The sequence below is a fragment of the Xenopus laevis genome, chromosome 6L (genome assembly GCF_017654675.1).
Source record: "Xenopus laevis strain J_2021 chromosome 6L, Xenopus_laevis_v10.1, whole genome shotgun sequence".
In the NCBI taxonomy this organism is placed as follows: Eukaryota; Metazoa; Chordata; class Amphibia; order Anura; family Pipidae; genus Xenopus; species Xenopus laevis.
In genome coordinates, this window is record NC_054381.1 from 102,678,242 (window position 1) to 102,690,652 (window position 12,411).

The 12,411-nt window shown below is 37.1% G+C and overlaps 1 protein-coding gene across 2 annotated transcripts in view; it reads left to right on the forward strand.

Annotated features, from left to right (window-relative positions):
- slc66a2.1.L (solute carrier family 66 member 2, gene 1 L homeolog) overlaps positions 1 to 12,411 on the forward strand; it is an 82,790-nt gene that overhangs the window by 430 nt on the left and 69,949 nt on the right. Inside the window, exons 2-3 of one of the 2 annotated variants that reach the window (XM_041565396.1) lie at positions 8,378 to 8,707; positions 10,209 to 10,342. In XM_041565396.1, coding sequence (XP_041421330.1) covers positions 8,505 to 8,707; positions 10,209 to 10,342 — 337 coding nt within the window. In that variant the 5' untranslated portion in view covers positions 8,378 to 8,504. 2 annotated transcript variants of the gene reach the window in all.

Sequence of the window (12,411 nt, forward strand, 5' to 3'; positions counted from 1 at the left end):
AGTGCAAACACTGGATGCGCAAAGTGTTGTTGATCTTTCACTGGGGCAAATATAATCATATCAGTATGACAATGGCACACAATTCCATGCATTGGGTATTTCTTGTTTGCCTTTTGCTAGTTGTAGTTTTCTAAAGTCACTTGACTTCAATTTCAGTTCTGCCCAAAGCTCAAGCTCAGGTCGGAATTTTTCAAAATATGCTGGAATTGGTCTGAATTCTGGATTCAGTGTGTGCCTCCTATAAATCTGTATACTATATCAGCATGCTCCTTTGTTCTTGTAATCAAGTCTGTCCAGATAGATTCAGTGGCCCTGTAGTTTCTCCTGCTGCAGAATTCTAAACTGTTTCCGTTCTTATTCCCAGTTAGACTAAAGAAATAATCTGTAATTGTTTAAAATGGCCATAGACGCACCTCAGTATCGGACGAACAATCGTACGTCCTCGTCTCCCGACCTGCCACTAACCATTCAGACCAAATAAAGCAGTAAAAGAACAGATCAGGCGACTTTCTCACCCTACAGCAATCGTACGAAAGTTTATGTCCGACCAAGCTGGTGACAGTCTCCCACTGAAAATCGTCCGATTGGCTATACACGCAGAAATATAATCGGCAGCCGACAGAAATTTTCTAACCTGTCCGATCGACTGAACGACCGATCAGCATGGCAAGATAAATGTCGGGACACGCCACACACGATCCGAAAATCTTACGAATTGAGGATTCGTACGATCTAATCTGTGCGTCTATGGCCAGTTTAAGGACCAGTAAAGGCACTTCCTATACAAACACTATGTAACCACTGCAAATAATAACCAATGTCAGCCTGACACACGTAATCTAGTTCCACATATTCCAGCAGTATTTACACACCCATTCTTAGTGAGCTGTGCCGTAAAACAGAAAACAAGTCCTTGGTGTTGTGTAAATTATACGGCAGTATGATATAGCCAGATTTTATCAAAAAATGTACAAGTTTGTTTGAAATATATTTCAGAGATATCAAAACAACAGAGCTCATTCACATTATAAGTTTTATGACCTTCAGTCATCTATTGTCTACTATCCAAAATTCACCCTATGGGAGATGGCATTCCCTTTATTACAAGCTTTATGGATATTAAGTTATCATTAGGGTTGTATGCGCTACTTGTCTCATCAGTTAATAATGTCAGTCTACTGCATCTATAATAAAAGTAAAACTCTGTTTGATGGCTGATGGGTACTGTGCTGGGGAATTTTTTCTGTAAAGATGGCCAGACGTGCAGATTATAGCCTATGTTTGACGAACGATCATCCGTGCCTTCTAACCTGCAACTAACCATTCAGATTAATGTAAAGTGATCTAATCACACATGTTCTGACCTTTAATTGACAGAGAAATTGTACAAAAGATATGTCTAACAAATAATGGTTGAAAAAAAGACACATGTCCATCAAGTTCAACCTTTCAACTATTTTAACCTGCCTAACTGCTAGTTGATCTGCTAGTTGGTGACAATCTCCCATTGATATCGTCAGATAGGCAATATATGCAGAGATCTTTAGCCAATATAAATCTTATTGTTTGCCAATATAAATCTTTTAACCTGTTCAATCGACTGAACGATCGATCAATATGGTATAAAAAATGGTATGAATCATCGTTTTGTATGATGGTATCTTTGTGTCTATTGCCAGTTTAAGTGGTAGGCCGAATTCTGCCCATGATGTCATTGTGCCACTGTTCCTCTACTTATTTATATACGCTTGCATTTACAATCGTGCCTCCTCTGTTGACATCATTGGCAAAGATATATGAATAATTACAGACTGGGAGTGGGTGGGTTAGGCATGGGTTCTTTATATGTAGGGACTTTATACTTTATATACCGGTACTAGGGATATGCAGGTCACCTTTTTGTTGACCCACATATCTCTAGTCCCTATATATAAACTAGTCATTGGTGTGCACTAAAATACATTTTTGCCTTGTTCATGATTTTTTTTCCATATTATTATTAAATGTATTTATAGAGCCTCAATATACTCTGCAGCACTGCACATATATGTATTTAACAAACTGACATGCATTTTTGTACATTTTATGTAAAATTTGTAATAACAAAAAAAAGCCACAGTTCTGGTAGATGTGACATTTCCAACTCTGCCTGTTTAATAATTTAACCATTATACAACCACATAATGTAAAGTGCAAAGACCTCTGACAATATCAGCTTAGGTTAGTGCAGTTCAGCTGAAGTCCCCAAGGTTGGATGTGGTTCTCAGGTACATTTTTATACGTTTCTGTCTGTTAGTGGGTGTCAAAAAACCTCTTCACAAAACATCATTACTTTAATGTAAACCTGCCAGTGAATTGTGCTATGTATTGGTTAATCAGCTCATTACTGTGCCAAATTGGATTTTCAGTTTATTGCATAACTTATGCAGACAAACATATGCCCGGATCTCCCATCTCAGTTAGCTTCCAGGAGCAAGGCCATCTGTTACCCTGGTGAGGGCAAAAGGCCTTGAGCTGGACCAGAATGGTAAAGTATAGGGGAGTATTTGAGCAGTATTATCAGTGGCATTACATGTTTACACTGACCAGTATATAGACATTTGCGTCTGTATACTGGTCAAACACATTGCTTGTGTATACTAACACCATTTAGTTGATGTGCAGTTTTTTATATAGGTTGACACAGCAATGTAAATTCACTGTGAATTCTGCCTGTGGCATAGAGCCTGCATCTTACTTGATAGTCCTTGTGACTCTGCCAGGTAAATATTTAACTCAGGAAGAATTCTACAAAACCTTTAATAGGGTTATCCAACTGGTGGCCTGGGGGCTGAATTGAGCATGTACAGGTCCCCATAGATGCGACGATTCTTCTTTGGTGAACGGCCGATTTCAGTGCAGTCCGACCAATCCGTCAAATTATTGTGAGATTAGTGGGGATCAAACGATTGTACATCTTACGATTTTTCAGCCGACATCTGTCAGAAAATTGATTGGCCAGGTTCAAAAATCTTTATCGGTCCCATTGCAATCTATCTATGTTTGCAGGGACCAGCAGGCAGCTACTCTTCAGTTTTGCTGGTAATATCGCCTGAAATGGACTTTTCTCTAGGTCTGGTTGGGGGACACAGGGACAGTGGGTATAGCTGGAACCACTAGGAGGCAGGACACAATAAAAAAATAGAAACGTGATCCCTCCTCCTCCTGCTATACCCCTCCTCTGTAGGCAGAGACACTCAGTTTCATTGTGTCCTCAGGAGGTTAGGACCGTCTCCTGCATTCAGGAGTATATTTTTCTGCTGGCTATTGCCTCAGCACAGTATCTGAGATCTCTGTAGGTCTCCTCTGTTGACCTTCCACAACAACAGGGCAGTACTTCATACTTCTCCCTCTTTTCTTCCCAAGGTGGTTTCCACTTTCCACCTCAACCAGGAAATTACGATTCCTACCTTCTGCCCATCCCTTTCCAATTCGAAGGAAGCGGCACTGCACACCCTCGACCCTGTTAGGGCCCTCAAGTTTTACCTGCACCGGGTCAGACTCCTTGTTCATCCTTCCCTCAGGCCCTCTCAGAGGCACACCAGCTACTAAGACCACCATATCCTGCTGGATAAAACAGGCCATCCAGAGATACTATTCATCACAGGGTCAGGTTCCCCCAGACTCAATCAGGGCACATTCCACCAGAGGAATGAATGCGTCCTGGGCTTTTCAAAACCAAGCCTCAGCAGAACAGTTGTGCAAGGCTGCAACGTGGACTTCAATTCATTATTTTACCAAATTTTACCAGTTTGCACCTTGTGGCATTGGACACCCGCTACGGCAGGAAGGTACTTCAGGCTGCAGTGGCTGGTTCCACGTAGGCCTCTACTTCCCGCCCTTGATTCAGGGGACAGCTTTGGTATGTCCCCACTGTCCCTGTGTCTCCCAAGCAGACCTAGAGAAAAGGAGATTTTGTGTACTCACCGTTAAATCACTTACTCTTCAGTCGCTTGGGGGACACAGGGCTTCCCTCTCTGGATAGAGGCCTTCTCTTGGCTTCAGACTTGGTTGACTCAACCATCTGTTCTTGTAATTAGTTATCAGTTTTTCTGTTGATTATTAATAACCTCCTGTTTCTCCTTTGGTACGAACTGAGTGTCTACAGAGGAGGGGTATAGCAGGAGGAGGAGGGATCAAGTTTCTATTTTTTTATTGTGTTCTGCCTCCTAGTGGTTCCAGCAATACCCACTGTCCCTGTGTCCCCCAAGCTACTGAAGAGAAAGAGATTTAACGGTGAATACACAAAATCTCCTTTTCAGTTGATGGACACATCGTACATTTAAACGATCATTTCGAGATAATCGTGGTCTTTACATCTATTGCCAGCTTTAAGGTGGCCATAGATGCAAAGATCCGCTCGTTTGGCGACATAGCATGGCTATATTGGGGGTAATCTGAATGTTCGGCCCTATGGCCGAACGATCGAATTACAATGAGAGCGCAATGGGCTCCAGCAAAATTAAACCTGTCCGATCGACCAAACGAACGATCTCCGCTGGACAAAAATGATGGGACTCTCCACACACGGTCTGGAAATCGTATGAATCCTTGTGTCATGTTACACAGCAGATAGCAGATAAGCTCTGTGGAACATAATGGTGTTATCTGTTATCCACTATTTAATCTGTGCTAAATAGCCTTTTTTTCAATTTCCGCCATTGCTACACAGCAGCTTGTTTATATGAACTATAGTAGTGTTTCTGAAGCAAACAGATCAGTTTTACCAGTGCAGGGCAACAGTACATGATATTTTCATTACTATAAAAGACTTTAATTTTTTGGTGTTACTGTTCGTTTAACATGTGCCATGAGCTGTCATGAATGCCATGCATCTGCCATGAATAACATAACATACAAGTAATGGTTTTGCTTGCAAATGCCCATGCCTGCCTCTTCCAATTTGCTGTCAGGTTCACCTTTTTTGTTCTTCATGGCAGAGGCACAAAGTGTTGTACATGAGAAAAGTTGTGGAAAATGGCACATTGCACCTGTTTTTTTTTTGCATTTTGCACCTTGACCACATTGATTGATGAGTCTTATGATCTCTAAAGCTTTTACTACATATTGAGCTGGAATGGCATTTATCTAAAGGGGCATAGGTAGACTTTTATCACTGTTCTATATAGCACTGTTGTCATTAATAACCATGTCAACTAATATTAGATGTATTTACCAATCAGCGATTCTGGAAGAACTTGTCCGGCAATAGTTGCTTAGGAATTCTGTGCATGTAAAAGTGTTTTCAGGTGCTTTTTGGGGATGTGTATCCTGTGAACAATTACCCTTAGAAAGAGTACATCTATATTTTTATTATTCTTTTATATTTTCTTCCGTTGTCATTTTCTAAATAGTCAGTGTTCTAAAACACAACCGTTATTGTTATTGTATCAAGGACATTGCCAAAATTAGCTTGTGAAAAAAAGACACTAGACTGCTGTTGAAGAGTGGGCACCGTACAGCTCTCCAGTTGTTATCTACAGCACCCAGCACCGCTGAGCCAGCAGTTGAGCACCTACAAGCTGCTAAGCCTGATTTGCTTTAGGGCCAGTTTGCTTTAGGGCCTTCTTTATTGTACCAGCAATTACAAATCACAGCATAGCTGTGATTATACCAGCAATGTTCCCAGAGCCAAAGAACATTACAGGTATTCACCAGTACCTGATTGTGTTTAAATATCTGCTCTGTCACATTGTGCCCACATTACAATGGGCACAAGTGAAATTACTTGTAAAAAAAAAAAAAGGGTTGTGAAATGTGTCAGTCTTAAATACCAGCCATTGTGAATTTAGCGGCATTGTTAGAAACCTTATTAGAAACCTTGCCCCAGCAGTCCATGAGATTGCATGTGTGAGGATTGTATAACAGTTGGTAATAGTGAGTAGCACAGATGGATGGGACACAACCATCTGTTCTTTATCTGGGAAGGATTTATATCACCATAGCTTGTTCTGAGGGGGGGAGGCATTCTAGGAAAATCGGATTAGTTGAGTAACAAAGATTATTTGACATTTAAATCCTACGGTGTGGTTTTTATCTTTGCATTTTCCTGTAATCTCTCCATGACTTAACACATGATCTTTATTTCAATAAATATATATATATATATATATATATATATGACCAGCAACACCGAGTTTTTTTGAAAAAAGCAAGTTGTATTCAAGTTACATGCAAAGCCGACGTGACGTTTCGGTCCACTCAGGGACCTTTCTCAAGGCCTTGAGAAAGGTCCCTGAGTGGACCGAAACGTCACGTCGGCTTTGCATGTAACTTGAATACAACTTGCTTTTTTCAAAAAAACTCGGTGTTGCTGGTCATCTTTACTACATTATCTATTTATTTTACCTTGCACCTGAGGTAAGCTGCAAAGGCGGTGTGCTGCCCACTTGGAATCATTATATATATATATATATATATATATATATATATATATATATATATATATATATATATATATATATATATATATATATATATATATATGTTACCAGTAAAAAAAAAAGTCTTGTTTTTATATAGCAGCAATCATCTTCTCTTTTTAAATATGTAAATATATAAATATGTGTTTCAAGATTTATCAAACCTATACCCTGGGAATAATTTGAATTTGACTATTCACCACCTTAAACCTGCCAAGTTCATGTACAAGTCAGTGGGAGAGGTCCAGTGACCAATTTTATGATGTTATCAGCCTTCCTGACATTCGAGTTTTTTTCGGGGGAAAAAACTCAATTCGATTTTAGTCTAATTCGATTCAAATTCGATTAGAGTTTTCGGTAATATTTGTTCGAGTTTTAGATATTAAATTTTTTTCTTAAATAACCTCACAATCGAATTTCGAGTGTATTCAAATTTATTAGAGTTAAAAAAAACTCACATGAATTTGAACTTTGATAAATTGGCCTCTTAATTTTAAAATGATTTTCTAGTAGATTTAAGGTATGAAGATCAAAATTACAGAAAGATCCATTATTCAGAAAACCCCAAGCATTCTGGATAACAGGTTCCATACCTGTATAGACATTTATATTTTGAAACAAGTTGGAATTGGTTTTCATTATTTATTGTTTTTGTTCAACAAGTCTTCAATTTGGAATTCCAGCAGCTATCTGGATGCTAAAGTTTACTGCAACAACCTTGCACTGGTTTAAATGACTGGCGAAAATAAATAGGCGAGGGCCTGAATAGAAAGTTAGAAAAATAACAATACAGTTGTAGCCTCATGGAGTAAAAGTTTTCTGAAGGCAGGAAAAATAAGTTGGTGAGAGAGGACATACTATAATGTACTAAAAGTTTACTTTTATGCGGTCATCAGTTGTAAAGGGATGTCAGTGGCATCAGAAGACTCATTGATACTTGTGTATTATAAAAGTAATTTACTCTCTGTTGTAACATTGGATATTAGAAGTCACCTAGCACTTTCATGATGTATAATAGAACGGCCTTTTGCATATACAGTAGAACCCCCATTTTACATCCCCTGATTTTAAGTTTTCCCTCATTTTACATTGTTGTTCAGTGATCCCACCTATATATTATGCATTATACATTTACATTTTCCTGGATTTTACATCATTTTTTTTCTGGTCCCCTGAAAAACTTAAAATGGGGGTTCTACTATATGGTCATTGAGACTTGCAATATCTATATATCCTTAAACAGGTGGCATATTATTTTATATATGTACTTATACACACACACACATCATTGTATAGTTGTGTAAAAATAAGTTAAAACGTACCAGATTTGGATGGTGTAATAAAAAATAAATGTGGTGGATTTATTACCATAGGGTGAATCTGAACATTTCAGTGTAAGTGTGCATAGGTTTTTGCATCTAGTATAGGTACTATATTCATATTGTGCTGCTTTTAAAGGACTTGTTCACTATAAAAACAAAAACTGGCTAAATAGATAGCTCGTGCAAAATAAAAAATGTTTCTAATAGTTAGCAACAATGTAATGTATAAAGGCTGGAGTGACTGGATGTCTAACATTATAGCCAGAACCCTACTTCCTGCTTTACAGCTCTCTTGGTTTCCGCTGATTGGTTACCAGGCAGTAACCAATCAGTGACTTGGGGGGGGGCACATGGGCCATAACTGTTGCTTTTGATTCTGAGCTGAATGCTAAAGGATCAATTGCAAACTCACTGAACATTTATGTCCCATGTGACCCCCCCCCTTCAAGTCGCTGACTGACTAAGAGTTAGAGAGCTGAAAAGTGTTCTGGCTATTATGTTCCACATCCATTCACTCCAGCCTTTATACATGCAAAACATCCATGTATATGCTCTCTTTATGTTCTAAATACCACTGTTTTTACCTCTCTTAAGGCTTTGAACATGGAATTTGTGAAACCTCTAACAATCTCTATGAGTCTGGAATGGGCATAGCAATTCTGAATCTCTCTGTAGCAAGCTGGACCAAGTTATCTTTCTGAAGAGGCAAACACTGTCAGAAATGGAGAGAGAAGGCCTGGAATGGATTGGGGGTTTTCTGCGTATGCTGGTTTCCTGGGGTGCTTCCTGTGCCATGATCTTTGGGGGTGTAGTTCCATATATACCCCAATACAGGGATATCAGAAGGACGCAGAATGCAGAAGGATTCTCCATTTATGTTTGTCTTATGCTGCTAATAGCCAATATACTGCGAATACTGTTCTGGTAAGAACTAACATTAAGGAGGCTTTCAAGCCGTATGAAACCATTATTTAGATTCATTACATACATCATGGTTTAGACAACCTTTTATCTCTTCATATGTTGCAGAACTACAGTACCCAGAATACCTTCACTTGGCTAGCCGATTGATGGATTCTGGGAATTGTAGTTGTGCCAGACTCAGTTAGGCTACCTTTGAATTCATTTAAATAGTGATACACATTTTGGTAAAAATTCTGAACACATACATTGTATGTTCTCTCTCAGTACAGTTTATCAGTATGTCTAGTAGAATTTGTTTCATTTCCTATAGCTGCTCTCTGCAGCTGTTTTCTACCATTACTTGTTCTTCTTTACTTCTTCTCACACCGCAGTGGTTTGAAAATATTCTCTCACCTGCTATGCTATACTGCTATTGTATTGGTGTTTCACGCCAGGCTTGGGTTGACAAGAGAGCTTAAGCAGTATAAAAAAGGATTTGGAACCATAGCAATAACTTCTCATGCCAATGCAGAGTTTACAAGCTAAGTTATAAACACTTGTATATAAGGCCGGGAAGCTACAAAATGAATAATGTAAAACTATATTCTTTTCTTGATATTTCCATAAACAAATACAAAGAAAAATATTATAAAACTATAGCTAATTTGTGTTTGCTAAAACCTTGGTAAAGCCCCCTGTAGTACACTGACACTTTCAAGCATTATGCCAGTTAAATTTCTGCTAGCACTGAAACTACTTACTTATCAATGAATCCATTAGCTGTCAACTGTTCAGAAAAACTTTTTATTCAGAACACAGCATAGTTATAACCACTCCAGGTGAGTAATGTAGAGTCTTCTAGCAGCATTGTACTTTATAGCTACTGTAGATCCATGCATGCAAAATATTCCAGTTTTTTCATTTTTTTTTTATCTTTAATGAGTTGCCAGTTTTTAAGCTTATTAGTAAACAAATGGAGATTCATTTGGTAATTTATTTAATAATGAGAATTCAGTAATATAATAATTTTACATATCAACTACTTTGTACAAAAAATGCCCATTTGAGAACTTTCTTTAACTCATGGAATTTTACATGTATTCCTTTTAAATGTTTCAATTATCATTTTCCACCTAAATAGCCAGTCACACCAAAAAAATTAAAGGGGATTTTATGCATTTACTATAACGCTGTTAATGCTGTTAATAATTGTGTGATAACAATTTGGCTGTGTAGATTACAATGGTTTGATTTCATACACAGGATAATGAAAAAGGGTCAAATGCCATTCACTGGTCTCTACAGAAATTCAATTTTTTTGTTGTATATAAAATAATGTTTTGTAGGTTCTGGATGAACACATTCAAAGTTAGAAAAAATGTCCTGTAAAAATACATGTTTAAAATGTCTCTTTATGGTGTTACTGTTTCTAACTTCTGCTTTTTATGACTGTAATATTATTTTATTTTGTGTTGTGCCTCATATATATATATTATATATATGAATTTTTTTCTCTTATCAGGTTTGGACACCACTTTGAATCACCTCTCCTTTGGCAAAGTATTATAATGATTGTTACAATGTTGCTTATGTTGAAGTTGTGTACAGAAGTGCGTGTGGCAAATGAGCTGAACCCAAAGCGGCGATCATTCACAGGTTTGTAACACAAAACATACAAACACCTCTCAATGAGGACTGACCCTCCTTGCCAAATTCATCAACTTTTTCATTCAAGTAAATAGTCTGCAAGGTATACTTTTAAAGTATAAAAGTAAACATATTTCTTAGCAACTTTGAAAAATACATTCATTACACTTTTTTATGGTTTTTAAGTAATTTGTATTTGTATTGCTATTGAAAGTAGTGCTTGTCTGTCCCTTCCCATTCTCTTCCCTGGTGGCTCTGGCTTTTGAAACAATGAAACACAAGCCAACGTACTGACAGACTTGTCTTGCTGGAGATGACTGGCTTTTGCAACATTCTTTAAAACCGGTTCTGCTTCACTAGCAAATACATTTACAAATAACTTTTAAAACACTAACAATTTGTAATAAATTCATATTGGAAAGTTGCTTATAAAAGTGTATATTTTTATTAGGCAAAAAAACATTTTTTGGGTTGACAAACTATTGGCAGTGTGTAGATGATGTCACAGCAGTTCATTGCTTTGAAACTCTGTATCAACTGCAGCAGTTACTTTTTGCTGTTAGGTCCCTACTCAGGAGGAGTGATATTTTCTGTTTTCACACTGTGTAGATTTATTGGGTTAGTTCCAATCACCAAGCTTCTTTCATATTACTACTTTCCTTGTAGCAGAAGGAGGCTGAGAGTGTTTCCTCACAAAGAATAGGACTAGCTTAAAGGGGTGGTTCACTTTTAGGTTAACTTTAAGTATGTTATATAATGGCCAATTCTAATCAACTTTTCAATTGTTCTTCATTATTTTATTTTTTTTCATAGTTTTTAATGATTTGCCTTTTTCTTCTGACTCTCTCTAACTTTGAAATGGGGGTCACTGACCCCATCTAAAAACAAATGCTCTGTAAAGCTCCAGATATTTTGTTATTGGCACTTTTTATTACTTATCTTTCTGTTCATGTCTTCTCCTATTCATATTCTAGTATCTTATTCAATTCAATGCATGGTTGCTAGGGTTATTTGGACCCTAGCATCCAGTATGCTGAAATTGCAAATTGGAGAGCTGCTGAATAACTCAAAAATCACAAATAATAAGAAATGAGAACTAATTACACATTTTCTCAGAATTTCACTTTCTACATAATACTAAATGTTAATTGAAAGTTGAACAACTCCTTTAAAGTGAGTGTTTCCACTACCACACTTTAAATGAGCCTGCAGTGTTGTTGCATAGGGTTGAGAGCACTAATATGTAAAGTAAACCTTTTGAAATGCTGTTGAAGCTATTTTTTTTATGAATGTGTTGTTGTTAAGTTTGATTAACTATAAATATGTTTAACGATGGGAAAAGTAAAATCATAATTACCTTGTATGTCTTATGTATGATTCATGAGGACTGTGGAGTCCCTACATAAATCCTTCTGACTTTAGTTTATGGTACCTCTGACTCCATCTCCTCTGTTTTTAAAGGAACAGTAACACCAAAAACTGAAAGTGTATCAAAGTAATTTACATATTATGTACTGTTGCTCTGCACTGGTAAAACTGCCCCCATGGCTACACAGCTTATTTATATAAATTATAGTAGTGTTTCTGAAGCAAACACACAGCTTTTACCAGTGCATGCTAACAGTATACTATATGTTAATTACTTTAAAACACTTTCATTTTCTGATCCTTTAATATACTAATTTATTTTCCATGTTGATTAATAAATGTACACAACATACAAGGCATTTTATCACTTCCAAAGCTCAAAAATATAAACCACATTCTTTGGTAATTCTAAACCGAAATCGAAGTTAAACTGCATAAACCAAACACAATTTGAAAACCTAAAACAAGGTATATACTAATTGAACCTGGCATATAGCTGCAGAATAGCTGTTAAATACAATCTAAAATTAACTAAAGTATTGCGCTTAGAAACCAAATTGCTTTTGCCATATCCTCCTTGATAGAAGCTCTTAAATCTGATTTGATTATTCTCAGTACCTGTATTTAAAGGGGTTGTTCACCTTCAAACAACTAGTTGGTTTCAGATAGATCACCAGAAATAACGACTTTTTCCAATGACTTTCTATTTT